Raw genomic sequence first — 17,560 nt, 5'->3', positions numbered from 1 at the left:
AAAGCTTGGCAAAGCAAGCTCTTCATTTGTTGCAGTTTAGCCTCTTGATGTTAGACGTCCATATAAAAACATTAAACACTGGAGGAGAGCTGATTTAGAAATTTGTGTAAGTAGAAGTTGTAATTCTAATTGAAACTAAGGTTGTTTTTTTTCTTATTTAAAATTGTACATTTGAATTCATTGAAGTAGAGTAATCAGTAATCAGTTCAATCAGTAAAGCCAGTTCTAGTAAATCTCTAGCATGTTAATAATAATTACCAATGATAATGAAATCAATATAATTGTTCAGTGATAATGAGAGCTGCTTGATTAGCTTCTCAGTGATCTACAGCTTTGTGTTGCTGCTACATCTAAAAACATGTTTTTACTTCAAGTTCACTTCAGTCGAGTGTTTGAAATAAATCTTCATGTGATATGATTCCAGTTAAGAGATTATTAGTCACATTGAGTCAATGAAAATGGTTAAATGTTCTGTTTATTGAAGGTGGAGTAGGTGATCTGCCAAAAATGCTATCTATTAGCATACTATCTTTAAAAAGTCAATCCCTCCCCTGCCATTTAGAGCCATTCCTCCTGAAATCATGAACCTTAAAGATAACAATAGACAATCCACTAGATTTTGTCATCCGCCAGTTAGAAAACTTGATAGTACTTTCTAATACTACAATTCTGAATGATAATCTGTATTATTTCGAACACATTTTTAGTTGTGTAGCAAGAAAAACTTATATAAAACTTATAATGTGCAATATTTCATGCATGCTAGGATCGCTGGTCTCACATACTCACACGCTTTGTCCTAAAGCAACTACTGTATGCTCAGTGCTTGGCCAAAGGTGTGCAGGAATTACACTTATTACTCTGCCATACTTAAACGCTAATTCAGACCAAATATTCAAAGTAACATGGTAAACAACATAGAGAGCGCGTCACTGGTTGTCATTGTTCAAAAATGAACCAATGTGAAAATAAAACCTCAGTAAACTTCACCTTAATAAAGCAGGCTAGGCGGAATAGCCTAGAAAAAATCTACATTATAGATGCTGTAAAATGTATCGTATGAAACTGAAAATAGTCACATCAATCTTTCGCCAGGAGATTTCAGTGGCTGAAGAACTCTTCTGTGCATATAAGCCATTCATAACACATCAAAATCTACATCAGCTTTGCGTGACTAAAAGGGTTTTAAAACATTACATGTCTAAAAGAAATACTTTAGCCATGGTGTCGTCCTTCCTCCAGTGTGCAAAAGTAACTCCAATATTGATTCAGGATTTTTAAAAGTTTTGATTCAGCATTGGATTTTTGGTGTGCAGATGTACAAATCTACATTTGTTGTGTGACAGTTATCAGAATTGTGGAAATTATCGACCTGACAATTATTTTTTTTCAAACATTTTTTTTAATGCCTTATAGGTTTTATAAATATACATGTAAATACATGTTTGTCATTTACTTTAATCATTAATATTGCAATGTGAGGAGACTTTCAACCAGCCCAACAAAAAAAATTTCTGAAGACAATCACCTACTGCACCTTTAAACTATGCGGATTTCCTGTTTTTTTTTTTTTGTGGGTAAATGTATTTATGCGCAAAGAGCTCCCTCTGGCCTTTGGAGGATATTTATTACTGATCAAGCAATTGTGATTTCCCTGGCAAAATGTGCCCGACAATCATAGCATTGCATTTGCTATTTTACGTTAAATTAATTGCCCATCACCATGTTGAAGCAATTTATAGTCTCAAAATTATAGGGCTTGTAGAAAAACATATTGCATGCTTAAGTGCTGTTTTCTCACCAATTTACTACCCTTTCTCAGGAGCACGCAAGTCACATATTTATCTACAGTAAACAAACGTGTGTCCTGTGTTGGGATTTAATGTTAACAGTATATTGCTGCATGGAATTTTAAAAACTTTTTCTGTTATCCCGTTCTGTGGGATTTGAAAATTGAAGTTCCTGCAAGCGGGGAAACCTCTTCAGGTCTGTTTTCTTTTTAATTATGACCCTTTTTTGTGTTTTTAATAGCTTCTAAGGAAAAGACACATTGGAAACGACATTGTCACAATTGTGTTTCAAGAGCCTGGAGCAAAACCCTTCAGTCCCAAGAACATCCGATCGCACTTTCAGCATGTCTTTGTGGTTGTACGAGCGCTCAACCCGTGCACTGAAAATGCCTGCTACCGGTGAGTGGATGAAAATGTCCATAGGCTTTAGGCAATTGTGCAGAATTTTTGTATTGATTGGAGAGATGTATTTTGTGTCAACATCGTACAATGCAGCATTGATCAGTGTACACTATTGTAATAATGAGCAATATAAAAAGAGTAGTTCAGGCATTAAGTAATGCGCTTTACAAACAACTGAATTAAATTTTCTTTGACTCAAGGTAAAATATGTCTGCTATGTGTACTTGGTCCTCTTTGAAGCATGTTATGAGGTTTGTGAGACTTAAGAAATCGCAAGACATATGGATGAGTAAAATGTAACTCCTGTGTGCTGTTGGGGTTGTTTTCATCCACTCAGGGGTGATTTTGAGTCTTAATTCAGCAAATGGAATGATTTTTGGTGACTAATCTTATTTTGACACATATTTTAGGAAAACGCTTTGAAAATGTTAAAAAATTAAATAATTCACTCAGGGCAAATTTACCACAGGGAAAACCACCAACAATCAAGGATGCATGATTATTTGCTGTTTAGGCTTCGCAATCAAAAATGGCATCAGAATAGAAGCCAATGGGACCAAAACAGCCACAAGCATAACAAAAGGGTAGTAAATTGGAACAGTACACAAGGGTTAACTATGGACCTATTCATTTTTTATTTGAGAATCAAGCAGGCTATATTAGTTTTTCATCAAGAATCTGATTGGTTTTTAGATGTTGCTGCTTTCGGGTATTGTCTTCCTTGTGTTCATTTAATAGGTTAGATGTAATTTTTATTAAAGTTTCTGAAAACTATAACTTGATTTAAAATTAGCTTTCTTTTCTGGCCGTGTTTTGTCAGAATCCATTCAGTCAGAATCTAATTGTAATGTTTTTTTTCCTCTTTAATGGAGAAATGGATTTTTTTCCTGCTGGTGCTGGGTTATGTTCGCGCTTGATGTCCTCTGGCCAGCTTATTACTCTTGTCGTACAGCACATTACCCAGGAGAGCACTGCTCTTAACCACTTCAAATGAGCTAGGCCCGCTAAATTTCCTTCACGCCTACTGGGGGCTGTTTATCAGTAGGATTTGCTGATCGCTGCATTGCTTGCAGTCCAACCTCGAAAATGCTACTGCGAGTCAAACAAAAGACAGAATGTGCGCTTATCTGAACTGAACGGTTTACTAAATTGATGTTGATCATTGATATCTTCATTGTGACTTAACATTTCAATCGCATTCTTGCTCACTCACTCTCTCTCTCGCTCTTATTCGCTTTTTGTTTTGTCTCATGAAACTAATGGAGGTTTTAATTGCTGATGGGCCTCATTGTGTGTCATCTTAATTATACCCAGTAGGGAGCCTCATTGCTGTTCAGCTCCAAAAGTACAGAAGTTACAAAGGCCCGTCCTGACCGAACCTCTCCGGAACAATAAGCTAAACGGAGCACACAACAAACAGAGAGACACGAAGGCCTGCTGTTCAAACCCTACAACCCTGCTCCTCCTTCCCTGACGGATTCACTCCCTCCCTCCATGCTGTAGCCCCTTCAAACTTAGCCGAATTTTGAGTTGAAAACTTTTCTCTGCTCTGGCCACGCTTGCCGTGTTGTTGGATTGTTTAGACAGCAATTAGGATGGAAGTCAGAAAGTGGATCAGGTGGGTTCAGTAGGTTTCTGGTTTTAATTTTCGGTCATGTGGCGTGGAAAATATTATTGGTATAAAGGTGAAACGCAGTCACTGTATGAGAGGCGATTAAAGGTGTTTATGGAGAGATTTAATGATTTATTGGCCCCCCTGTTGTTTTATTGGCTGCTGCTGCTGTATTGAAATAGTTAACACTGTTCACTGGAGCCTTTTCGACAACCTCTCAGCCACCAGTGAAATGTGAAGGTTGATGGTAATGTTGTAGAAAGCGGAAGCTGTTAATGTTTTTTTTTTTCACCCAGACGTTTCATTCTTCAACTGAAATGTTTCATGCTTTGCTGTTGTGTCGCCACTGATTTTACAGTGCCTCAGAAAATAATTTTTTTTTTGTTGTGTTGTTGCATGCATGCATACAGCAACAGTGTCTTTTTCCCAGTTTAAACACAGTAAAATGAGTTGTGTTTGGTAGCTCAAAGCATTTTGAAATTGCTGCAATATTTCAAACGTACTTGTTTTAAATGATTTTATCTGTTAGAGTAGAGATTTGTAAACTTTTGCAGACAGGGAACTCGGTTATGAAAGAACATTTAGCAAGGACGCCCTTATAATTATAATAGTGTTTAAGGCCAAATGGAATGTACATGGGAGTAATGAGCATAATATGCTTGCAGAGATTTATCAGTGTAGACAGTTCCCATTGTACATTCATGTTTGAATATAACAGCACAATTTTATGATTTACTTTGTTTTCAGGAAAATAGTTTGCAGCTTTAGGTTACAACAGGTCAAACTTCCCTTTTTGTTGTTTAAACTTGAGGCTTTTTTAAACAATGTAAACAATTTATTTCCTCCTGATCCAAATCTTTTGAATGTAAAGAAAAAAAAAAGAAAAACTTCATGTATAAAATTAAATGCTATTCATTAAAGGCGAGACGTATGTAAAGCGAAACTGAAACTGAACTTCACTGAGGGCTCACATGCCTCTCCTTTGGCATTAATTGCTAGTCATGGTGTAACATTGTTTGCTAAACTATTAGACAAATTTAATTAAGTAACCAAATAACTTTTCTATGTTTAGCTGTGCCATTTAGTTTAATGATGAATGGGCTCCAATGTCAAGTTAGAAATGCTGGAACCAGTATATTCTTTGCATATGAGTGTGTGAAGCACTGGCACGATTACTTGGATTCTCTTACTTATCAGATAAGGGTTAACCGTATTCTGAATCCATAAAGATTTTTTTTTGTGTGTATTTTCAAAAAAACCCAAAAAAACATACTTGCCCTGGCAGTCCAGAAAATCCTAAATCGGAAATTATTTTGCCGACCCCCTATCTATGGTTCAAGACCCCACTTTAAGTACACTATGTGGTGTCAAAAATCATGTGAACAACTGATCATATATTTATCAAATAATTCTTTAAAGTATTATGGAACCCAAAATATTAAGCAGCTCCACTGTACTCTACATTAGAAATAATAAATGTTTCATTTAGAATATGAGAATGATTCCTGAAGGCTCACGTGACACTAAAACTGGAGTCAGAATCAGGGTAGCCATCACAGTAATTATTTACATTTTTAGATATATTAAAATAGAAACAGTTTATGTAAAATTGTTTTTACAATACTTATAATAGATCTGGTTTTTTATCAGTTAAACCCAGCCCTGAACATAAATGTATTTCACTTAAATAATCAAATATGTATCAATGAATTGTTTATTAGTTTTTTATAAACCTTGAATGTTGTACTGTGTCAGAAAGTGTTGGTCACTTTCTAGAGCAGAGTTCTCACAAACTATAAACTTGTTTTATGTATGTATGGCTTGTACACCTGTGTATTTTTGAGTGGGTCAGGCTGTTTTTTTGCTTGTGTGGAGGTTCTTTAGTTCCTTGCTGTGGGCAGTGGATGCTCCACCAGCCCACACACTGTGTATTTATACTTCAGATATGTAATCCAGTTTGCCTCTCCACCTAAGCCAGGGGGGTCGGCTGCAACAATAAAGCCAGCCCGCTTGCTGTTAGTCACTGAATGCCCAGAAGTGGATTATGTGTGGATGAAAAGTCTACTGCGTTATTCTGGCTTTTGAAAAATGTTGATGACGATCATTGTCTGCATTTTCATACAAAGTTTGGTTTTGTATGCCATTTGCTCAAGTACCGTAGTGGGTGTTGTGACTGCTTTATGCTTAAAGAGAAAACTGTATTATGTGGACCAATTGAAAAATCACAAAGCAATGTCAAAAAGTATGTTTTACTATTAAAGTATAAAGTTTTTGTCTGCTACTTACCATGGTTTTTAAAATCACCTTTTTCTTTGAAGTATCATGCTTAAAAGCAGATGTTCACTATCAGATGTTTCAAATGTTCACTTGCTTTATCAGTTGTTGGAAACATTCCATTAACACTTGCAGTAGTTTAGCACCTGCATTCACTTACACTTTGGGTGTTTGCAAGCTTGTTGATTGTTTGCTTTATGAAACAGGGAACTTAATTAGTTACAATGTTACTTTTCCTCTCAGTGTGAATAGTATATGTACTGTGTGTACCTGCCATTCTCTCTCGAAAAATACAGATTAGAAATTAGGAGCATGATTTAAGAAAGGAAGAGCAGGAATTAAGATTAGGAGAGCAGAAAGGGAGGCTTTGTTGGTGCAGAATTCTTGCAATATAAAAAGAAAAGATTGAACGCATAAAATACTACGATATAGAAGTGGTTGTTGTTGTTTTTTTCGTTGAAAAAAAATCAGACACTGCTGCTTTTATGTAGCACTTTTCACATTATGAATTATGATTCCACTTTGGTCATTGGTCTGTTAGGTTGAATTGTGTTTTTATCTCAACTAATGCCCTGTTCACACAGAGATGCGTTTTGCTATATAATATTACCCACAAATGTTGTACCAGATGAAACTGGTGTTTTGGAAGTGTGAAATGGCTTAAAGTGTAAATAATGGCCCTACATTAAGTTTAAGTAACTAAACCATATAATTTGTAAAATTGATTAGCCCATGTCTCTCACCCTAGTCACCATTAACAATTATGTAACATTTAGTACGTTTACATGGACACCAATAATCCGATTGTAATATGACTCTTAATTAAGAGTCTACCATTTTTAAGTAATTTAATCTGATTAAGGTCATAATCGAACTAAACTGAAGTGGAATGTAGACATGTAAACACCGCAATCAAACTATTACAGTTTTTCATTTTGCGACAGGACAGTCTATAGACACAAGGCTGTTTGACACTATTCTCTGCACCTACCAAGTCAGTGACCCCTGCGAAATTCCAGCAGTTCATACTCTCATCCAATATCTCGTTTGTCATGAGGGGTATTCATGAAATGTTCCTGAATGAAAGTGAAAGTGACAAACTGCTGTTAAAGTCGACAAATTAAAAATTAAACTTTCAAAATTACATGAAACTCCAGAGGAAATGTGGATAGCGCGGTGATGCAATGGTGTTATTGGAGTTGTGTGCTATAACATGTAAAATGGGATCATGAAAGGAACATTCAAAAAGCAACTCATGTAAACACCTAATCATATTACTGTCTTATTCAGATTAAGGAAAATTATTTGATTACTGATGTCCGTTTTAACATAGTTAATGTGAAAACAAACCACAATGGTGGACTACATTCATGTGTTCATGCTGCAGAAGCTTAACGGCTTTATGAAAACACATTCACCATATTCGTCTTGTGTTGGTTTTTGAGCACTCTTTAAGAAATCTTCATTTTCTTGTGTATTTCTGTGGGAGAATCAAAAGTGCCACATACTAGTCTTTCATGTATCGCTTTTAGTCAGTTTCAATTTTGTTTGTACGCAAATGTTTTTTTGAAATGAGGCAGAAATAAGGAAGGCTCTGTCTTTGTGTGGGTGTTGCCTAAATTGCTGCTTAGTTCATTTTAAATCAGTCGGACCATTTCATTCAGACTGAGTTGAAGCATCCTGAGCACAATTTGTCTATTCGCATATGAGTTTAGCTTAACACCTCTGATCTAGGAATATCAAATACCTACCATGATTTATGTATATGTTGAGCTTTAATTATGTGCTAAATGTGTGATAACTTGAGTTTTGCTTTTGTGGGCATTGAATCAACAACTTTCCAGTTTCCAGTTTCACTCTGAGCCTAGGATGTGTTGTTTGTGCCTACAGGCATAGAGAAAAAACAATGACTGAATTAGATATCAACAAGTTACTCATCTCAGTTCATACTTCAGCAAGCCTCTGGTGCTGTGGGACAGAAGTTTGTTGAAATGAATTTGCAAGCTCGTTTTTCTACCACACACACATGGATGTTTCTCTGCAGTTTTTTTTTTTTTTAAAGATCGATCCCACGCACAGACAACAGGGCTTTTTTAGGCCTCTCTTTCTTACCACAGTTTTTAGTTTCTGGCCTGCACTTTTCTTTTTCTTTCTCTTCCAGTATCACTGTAAGATCGGGGTAGAGGCTCTGTTCAGTCCAGCCTCATTACCGCTATGCCTGGCTAGTTCCAGGCATACCAGACAGAGCAGGAAGCTTTAGATGTCCATTCCAGAGACTTAATGAAAGGAAAAAAGCAAGGAAGAGATAAAGCAGTGAGGTAGAGAAGAAAGGTTTGAAGGTTTTCATAGATTGTATTGAATCCATAATGTTCTGGCATGTGAGGAGTCTGCCCACGTTTACTAGCAGCACAGTGAGTGTGGTGTAGTCAACAGAATGTCTATATGAGCCATCCCCATGTCTGTTTGATAATTTCCATCCATTCCCATTTGGCAAAGTGTTTGATGTCCCCACTGCTGAACTTCACACTTTGACTCTTAGTTTCATCATTTACATAGCAGCCACATTGTCTTTGGAATCGATTTCATTCATGCATAAAGATGAAGCCTTTAGGGAAGTTTGAGGATGGTTTGGCAATTATCTTGTGCAATTTGTGTCATTGTTTGATATCTTCTCTCTTGTTTCCCTCAATTTCCTCCACGCCCCCTCCCTCATAGTGTGGCAGTGGCTCGCTCACGAGATGTACCTGCCTTCGGACCACCGATTCCTGAGGATGCCACTTTCCCCAAGTCCACCGTATTTCGAGATTTCCTGTTGGCCAAGGTCATCAACGCTGAAAATGCAGCTCACAAGTCGGACAAGTTCCGGGCCATGGCTACTAGAACACGGCAGGAGTATTTAAGGGACTTAGCTGAGCGGCACGTTACAAGCACACCTATTGATCCCTCAGGCAAGTTTCCTTTTATTTCTCTGGCCCATAAGCGTAAGGAGAAGACGCGGCCATACCTTGGTGCAGAGCTACGAAGCCCAGGGGCCATCACTTGGCCTGTTTACGCTGAGGATCATGGAGCCGGAGGAGAACTGGAGGCCTTACTGGCCATTTCAAATGACTTTCTAGTGCTGGTGGACCCAGAAGCCAAGGCTGTTGTCTTCAACTGTGCTGTTCGAGATGTGATTGGTTGGACGCTGGGAAGTCCTGCTTCCATGAAGATCTACTATGAACGTGGAGAAAATATCTCCTTGCGTTCCATGAATAATAATACAGAAGACTTCCGGGAGGTTGTTAAACGTTTAGAGGTAAGTTTTGTATTGCAGATGATATATATATAGATTGATTGATTGATTGATTGACAATTGTTTTATAAAATACACTTAGGCTCAATCCCAGTTCTATTTTTGTACCCCTACAACTTTCCATTCCCCTAGAAGAGAATCATAACAATCATAGAAGTTATCATAACGATCTAATGTGGCAATAAGATCATAACTGTACTGTGCATTTACACCATGGCTATATTCATCTATGTAAACTGATGAAATCAACATTAACATCATACCAGACATTTTAAAAAGTTAATTCCCAGCCACTAGACTTTTCTGACAGGGTATTTAAGTGTCATTGAGTGACAGAATGTTGCGGGACTACCATACAGCAGTTATTATTATGGATTATAGTTAGCAAAATTTAGCGTTTTTTATTTTAAGCGTTTAAAAAAAAAAAGCATGATAGTAAAACACGAACGCGATTATGAATATATTAAAACATGCTTGTTTGTTGTAAAGATTTATAATAATGACAAAAAATACTTATTTGCATAACTCTTTACTTTTCTGTGCAGCCATGCCGCTGTTGTAGATGATGTATTCTGGGAAATTTTCATACCCTTTGGTTTCGAGTGTGGTCCTGAAAGGTTTCAAGGGCTATCTAGTCCTACCCATTAGCCCTACACCTTAATTAAGCTAAAGAGAATTGGGACATCCCCACCTTTTCACCTGAACGCTCAAAACGAGGCGTCGGGGAAAAGGCTAAGGGGTGGCATTGGGATTGGGCCTTAGTTTTTTTATGACCCTGTAAGTGTTGAAATTTGAAGCTTTTTGGGTTTTCATACAATGTTTATTTTTCAGTGTCATGAAGCGAAAACATCCAAAATGAATTTTTATGCCATTTAATCAGTTGTCTGTACATTTAAATAATACATTTTTTAAGGCTGTTTTCTCAAAATGTGTTGATCCATATTACCTTCAGTAGTGCCCCAAATGTTAATTTTATTATGTTGATTTTCTTAACAAGTAATGACTACTTACTTACACATTTTATTGTAAACTATTTCATAATGTCTTTTTTGATGGCTGTTCACAGTATATACTTAGTTAAGGTTTGACTAAAACATATTCCAAAAATCTCCTCCGCCAAAAACATTTGACTTGTGTTTGAAATATAAAACGAGAATTATATGCTAATTAATGCATATTTAATTATATAATACCTTACTTTAATAATTAAACAAGATTTTAAAAAACTTGTTATATAGGCAAATCTTAATGTAATCAACTATGTAAGCTTGGTGATAAGTTTTGACTATTTTGTGGCTACCATGTTCATCTGCAGTGTCTTGTCTTAAATTAATTAATAATTTTCCCCAAATAGGTTTTAGTTAGACACTCAGCACAGTTACCTAAGAGCTTGTCTCGTGGTTCATACTCATTTTCAGCTTGTACCCAAGTGGGATTATAACAATTAAGCTTTCAGAGAAGCTAGTTTTCCTAGCTGTGTTGTGTACGTCTCATTGTGTTAATTAATGGGATGTACATGAGAGCCTTTGCATAACTGTGCATTGGCTTGAATGTACTCTTGATTTGGCCTCCTGCCCATTATGTCACTCTTGAAGTGGAGGAGCTGTTGCCATGGTAACTAGTACTCGGCAAACTGAATGCTCATGATCTCCATCACAGTCATAAAACATATTAGCAAAGCCTTCTTTTCATTTTAAGAAAGAAGTCTTGTTCGTGATTTGCAGTCACTGACAATAGTTTGTGATAGACATATCTAGTCCATTCTGTCCATTTTAACAATGCCTCGCATCCTTAATAGAGGAAATTGGACTGTGAATTGTAATAAACTGCTGCAGAATCCAGTTAGACACTGTCTTATCAGTCTGTTTTTCCCCTCTTCCCCTCAGCACCTTACTAAAGGCTGTGAAACATCTGAGATGACCTTAAGGAGGAACGGACTGGGCCAGCTTGGCTTTCACGTTAACTATGAAGGCATTGTGGCAGAGGTGGAGCCCTATGGCTACGCCTGGCAAGCAGGGCTGAGGCAAGGCAGCAGATTAGTGGAAATTTGCAAGGTGGCTGTGGCAACACTTTCGCACGAGCAGATGATAGACCTGCTCCGCACATCAGTTACTGTAAAAGTTGTCATCATTCCACCTCACGAAGATGCCACACCTCGCAGGTAAGTCTTTCAACATCGCTTAATGGTTTGGTTCATTATTTCTTGAGTGAATCTTGTTGAAGTAAAGTGAAGCAAGCAGCAATTATTTTTGGCAGGTAGAAAAGTAAACAAGTCATTTCAAGTTTTGCAGTAAGACAACAATACAAAACATTGCACCTTTATGCCCACACATGCAAACCAAAATAGATGAGATCCGCCTTCCCAGTCTTGGCTCGCCTGCAGGCACTGTGCCAACTTGAAGGTTATAATGATCAGGGTCTAAGCTACAATTCATCAGACCCACCAGATTTTGATTTGAGTTGAGTGTGCTTTTTTCTGCTTTGGTTGTGCGTTATTATTATCCTTCGAATACCTGCTGTTTCCATTTTTGACAGTTTATGTTTTTGTCTAAACTGGAAACTGGCTCTACAGTATATGTCTTTTTAAAACAACTAGTGGCAAAAACTAAATTGAGCAACTGAAGTGGAATGGACTTTTAAAGACTTTGCTTGAGCCCCCCAATAGATGTATTCTTTCTTTATGCAAATTTAGCTTGTGCAGACACAAATGTGTGGCTTGTGTATTTTCATTGCAAAAACATTTTAGTTACTGGACTTAGAACTTAATAGTTGTACAATATTGAAACTTTAAATGAAACTAAATACATTCTTTTAATTAAGATATAAAAAACAAAACACTAGAACAATGTTTTGTATTCCAAATTAGAGATGCCCAAACAAAGGCCTTTGCCTTGATTTGCCACCAATGACTTGCGCTTTGTCCTCCATCTGTCAAGTGACAGTATTTACATTTTAAAAGTCTGATTTATTGAAACATTTAAACTGTGTTGGATTTTTTAGTAGCTCAGAAATACAACAAAGAACCAAAAGGTTACGTTAAATTTGAAATCATGATCTCTGTTAAAGGTATTTGCCACAACCACCTTCCCATCATTCTCTCTATCTTTTCAGATGGGAGGATGGGCCAAATCATCCTCCAAATGTACCAAAAGGTTAGCGTGGGCCAACTTTGGTCCACAGGCCCTAATTTGGGCATCTCTGTCCCAAATATTTCGAAAAATGTTTAAATCCAGAGAAATAAACAACTTTAGCTAGTGACACAGACTGTGTCATACACGCTGGATTTCCGGTTTTGGTTTTATAGAAAACAGGGTAAATGTAAAGGCACTTTAATATGTTGTGTGTTTTATTTGACTTCTTGCTCTTTTCTCATTGTCATTTGCTTTAGTGGTGTAATTTCAATTTGACTGCTTACAAGCCCTCTAGCGTAGTGGTTCCCAACCTTTTTTGCCTGAGACCTCCTTTTTCCCCGGAAAATATTATGAGGCCCTCCTCCACATAATAAGGATATTACTGCTCACTAAAGTTTGCAGTATTGATGACGAAAATGTTGTTTTCAACAAACAGTGTGTTTATTACTATATCTAGATATGTTTATGCACAAATAATAGCCTAATGGAAAATATAAAGCAAAACATCCGTAGGCCATTTGTTACAGAAAAACAGGCCGTTGGCCTTTAAATTGGCTCTATTTGAAATTCAATAACCAAAATATTAGTATTCACACTGGTGTATAAGAGGAAAAACAATATAGGCTATTACAATTTAATACATGCATGTTATTTGTTATGCTCTATCAAATAGTGTGAGGACTGCTGCCAGGCGAATCATTGAGTCTTTTTTTGTGGAGGACGGATTACAAATTTGTCAGTTTTTGGTAAGCTAGGGCAGTCCTCATCCTGTTTATCACCGCAGAGTGGTCAACGCTTGACAATTTTATCGCGGGTTTCGGTGTTTCGTAGGTTGCCGGGTGATACAAGTTTTATTTATGGAGAAAAGTACTAAGCACTGCAGTGTTGTTGTGTCTTGTGTTTGTCTAAGAAAACTAATCTTACCAAAATGTGAAAATTCCATACAAGCTGAAAATGATCGGTCAATCCTTGTCAAGTGACTTGTGGTGCGAGCGTGTTATGCCACTTGTGAGCACAAACCGCGCACCTCCATTGGAAACAACAAACTTGTGCAAATTCTAGAAATATGTAATATGCGAATGGCCCCTAAAAAGTCAAAGTCATTTGTGATCTCCATCACTTGATCTTCTTTCACAGACATGCTAGATTCACCTGATTTGTTGACAAATGGGTTGCGGATCCATTCCTTGGTAGTTCTTTCACTTGGCCTTTTCCCCTTGGCAAAATATTTTTCAAAATAAAAGATCGTTTAGACTCAAATAATAATAAAACGGAAATAATTAATGATTTCTTGTGCAGCCTGGTACCAATTGATTCATGGACCGATGCTTGTGGACCACTGAGCTAGGGGATAAAATGAACCAAGGCAACATGATCATTCTCCTAATTGTCCACTGCTAAGAAGATTTTTTAAATATGGCGCGACATCATTATGGACCATCTTTGTTGCTAATAACCAGATTTGTCTTGCAGAGGCTGTTCAGAACTGCACCGCATGCCAGTGGTTGAATACAAGGGCAGCAATGAGAGTGGCTCCTTCGAGTACAAGTTTCCTTTCCGGAGCAATAATAATAAATGGCAGCGCACCTCATCCAGCCCACAGCAGTCCCTCACTGCTTCACCTCAGAGTCACAGCGGGACCCCGAACCGTGCTGTCAGCCTGGGGGCCAGCATGGGCAAGACCCTCTCTGCTGAGCGGCCAGAAAGAGCTGCCGCCATCCCCCGCAGCGTGTCCAGCGATGGCCGACCTCTGGACTCAAAAAGGTGCGAAATGTGTCTGCCTTTATGTAGTGGAGTTGCCCTTCCCCTTCATTTGTGTATTTTTTTTTTTGCCTTGTTGTTCCTGTCTGGCGTTTATCTGTATTTGTGTGTATCGATCTTTCTCTGCCCCTCTCAGGATGTCTCCGGGTTCTGAGAACTATGCCCTGACCTCCTCTCTCATGTTGGGCCGCTCGCAGCACAACCGCAGTTCTCCCAGTAACCTCTCCTGCTCCAGTGACACGGGCTCAGGCAGCTCCGCTCACTGGAGGCAGAAGTCCATGCCTGAGGGGTGAGGCTTTTTACAGAACACCTCCTGTCTACTTCCTCTTCGTCTTTGCTTTATTTTAAGCTATTAACTGTTCAGAAGGGCTGGGTATTCATTCAGATTGGATTCCGCTTTAAACACTCATCATTTGATTTGATTCTCAATTTGATTCAGTGAATATAGCTTTAATGCAATTGCTATTGATACTTTAATGCAATTCCTATCTACAATATAATCAGTGAATACTTTTATTTCAGGTGCATGGGTACATTAAAACAGAACCCACCACTCTATTTCAGAGTATTATAGCAGGATTTGAAGAAGTCATAATATGAAATATAATAGATTTTATACATTGATTCTAAATGGATCTAATAAATTCTATATAAATTATATTAAATCTATGAAAGATTAACTGTTTAAATAAATATTCTGGCAGATTTTGACATGCATCGTAAATCCTGTATCTGATTGTTCAAGTTGCAAAAAAAGCTACAAAAGTGAAGTGAATTTGATGCATGTAGACATGGTCAAGACGATCTACTGCAGTCCAAAACTGCTGTTACTACTGGGATTTTCACGCACAACGATCTCCAGGATTTACATGGTCCGAAAAAGAGAAATTATCCAGTGAGCGGCAGTTCTGTGGGCGCAAATGCTTTGTTGATGCCAGAGGTCAGAGGAGAATGGCCAGACTGTTTCAAGCTAAAAGACTCAACAACACTTACTCGAATAACCACTCATTACAACCGAGGTATGCAGAAGAGCATCTCTGAACACACAACACGTCAAATCTTGAGACGGATGGGCTACAGCAGAAGAAGACCACACTCGAAGTTACTCCTGTCAGCTAGGAACAGGAAACTGAGGCTACAAACAAGCTCACCAAAATTGGACAATAGAAGATTTAAAAAACGTTGCCTGGTCTGAGTCTCAATTTCTGCTGAGACATTTGAATGGTAGGGTCAGAATTTGGCATCAACATCATGGAAGCATGGATCCATCCTGCCTTGTATCAATGGTTCAGGCTGATGGTGGTGGTGCTGTAATGCTGTGGGGGATATTTTATTGGCACACTTTGGGCCCCATTAGTACCAATTGAGCATCGTGTCAATGCCACAGTCTACCTGAGTATTGTTGTTAACCATGTCCATCCCGTTATGACGGGTGTCAAAGTCAATTCCTGGAGGGCCGAAGCCCTGCACAGTTTAGTTCCAACCCTGCTCAAACACCACTTACCTGTTGTTTTCAAACAAGCCTGAAGGACTCAATTAGTTTGATCAGGTGTGTTTAATTAGGGTTGGAACTAAACTGTGCAGAGCTGGGGCCCTTTTGGAACTGAGTTTGACACCTGTGCTTTATGACCACAGTGTCAGATCTTCCGATGGCTACTACCAGCAGGATATCGCACCATATAATATAACGCAAATCATCTCAGACTGGTTTCTTAAAAATGACAATGAGTTGACTACAAAATATCAGTTCTATAGAGCACCTTTAGGATGTGGTTTAATGGAAGATTTGCATCATGGATGTGCAGCTGACAAATCTGCAGCAACTACATGATGCTATCATGTCAATATGAACCAAAATCTCTGAGGAATATTTCCAGTACCTTGTTGAATCTATACCATTAAGGATTAAGGAAGTTCTGAAGGCAAAAGGACATCCAACCCGGTACTAATAAAGTGTACCTAATGAAGTGGCCAGCGAGTGTATATAAAAAGTATTTTATTCACTTCTTTTGAGAATCATATTTTATTTCTATTAAAAATTTGATTAATTGAAAAATATTATTTTACCCAGCCCTACTGTCCACCCCTTAATCACCCAATCATCTCACCGCTTTAACTGTTCAAGCTCTCTCACGGCTCTTAATGACGGGATGCATGACGCAATGATGCATGTGATTGACAGCATATGCGTGTTTATGCTCACATTATAGATTTGCACACAACAGGCACTCTCCTCTCCCGCCGGAGCGGCAAATGGCTGCAGAGGGAGGAAGCAGTGGCAAGTCGACCCCCAGCTGGCCAAGAGTGGAGGACAGCTCTGACAGACCACCATCAGGTCAGACCACACTCCATCACTCATGAATTATTAAAGAGAAGGGGATATTTATGCGTGCTGTCTAGGAGGAGATCAATGAGGAAGCGCTGCATGATAAAATGAAAAAGCTAAATGAGACTGTTAACTGAATGAGAGACTGAAAAAGAGAATGGGCAAAGATGGAACGTAAGGAGATTGACAGGGAATATTCAAAAAACAGGTTTTTGAAGCACAAGATGACAGGAGTATTACTGGCTTTTGAGGCCGTCAGTGCTTGATTTTTGAATGAAGGATGATTATAGACTTTGCTTCTCGACTCGTCAAAGCACGACACCATTCAGAAACCCTCAACACAAAAATGAAATGGACCCTTCGCTAAGCCCCGCCCTCCTTAGTTACTGTTGCTACACCTGTCAAGCTTTTGTGCCTGGCACAGCTTTTTCAATGTGTGTGTGCCGGGGTCAGACATTGCTAGGGATATAATGTCATTTTTCAAATCCCAGAAACCCAGACAAAAATGGACTGCAGTATGCATTACAAGGGTATATTCACGACATAATAGGCAACCGATTAGAGAATAATTCGATCAAAATTTAAGCTAGCTTAGCCAAGCCGCCTCATACGCTAACCACTCAACAGCTTAGCTCATGCTCAGCAGGAGAGGTGACATTTAAAAATAAACTAATTATAACTAATGAAACCGTGATTTCTCTAATTTTAGCCAAAAAGCCTGATAAATTAATTGTTGTGCAATGAAATATAGCGTTACTAACTGACGAGGAAACACGTGGACAGTGCTTTTACATAGTTCATTCATAGAAAGAACAGCCAGACAGGGAAAACTGATGGATTTGTGCCGAATATTAGCAGCACTGACCCATAACAATGTACAGTCAGTTAGCTATAACTGTCAGTATGCTTGTGTTCTCTTTATAATTAATAAAAACAGCCGCTGGTAAAGTATATTGGTCGCAAGTGCTCAGT

At 38.2% G+C, this 17,560-nt stretch overlaps 1 protein-coding gene across 20 annotated transcripts in view; it reads left to right on the top strand.

The window, feature by feature from the left end:
• The window catches only part of sipa1l1 (signal-induced proliferation-associated 1 like 1), a 119,501-nt gene that overhangs the window by 77,252 nt on the left and 24,689 nt on the right, over positions 1-17,560 (top strand). For 8 of the 20 annotated variants that reach the window (XM_073932837.1, XM_073932831.1, XM_068215502.2 and 5 more), the window contains exons 7-12: positions 2,032-2,189; positions 8,794-9,373; positions 11,257-11,531; positions 13,975-14,265; positions 14,399-14,551; positions 16,473-16,597. In XM_073932837.1, coding sequence (XP_073788938.1) covers positions 2,032-2,189; positions 8,794-9,373; positions 11,257-11,531; positions 13,975-14,265; positions 14,399-14,551; positions 16,473-16,597 — 1,582 coding nt within the window. The remainder of the gene's footprint in view (positions 1-2,031; positions 2,190-8,793; positions 9,374-11,256; positions 11,532-13,974; positions 14,266-14,398; positions 14,552-16,472; positions 16,598-17,560) is intronic. The other 12 variants (XM_073932838.1, XM_073932836.1, XM_073932833.1 and 9 more) reach the window with 2 other exon arrangements.

The sequence above is a fragment of the Danio rerio genome, chromosome 20, assembly GCF_049306965.1.
Source record: "Danio rerio strain Tuebingen ecotype United States chromosome 20, GRCz12tu, whole genome shotgun sequence".
Lineage (NCBI taxonomy): Eukaryota > Metazoa > Chordata > Actinopteri > Cypriniformes > Danionidae > Danio > Danio rerio.
Note: the sequence above shows the minus strand (reverse complement) of the source record. Positions and strands in the feature narration are given on the sequence as shown.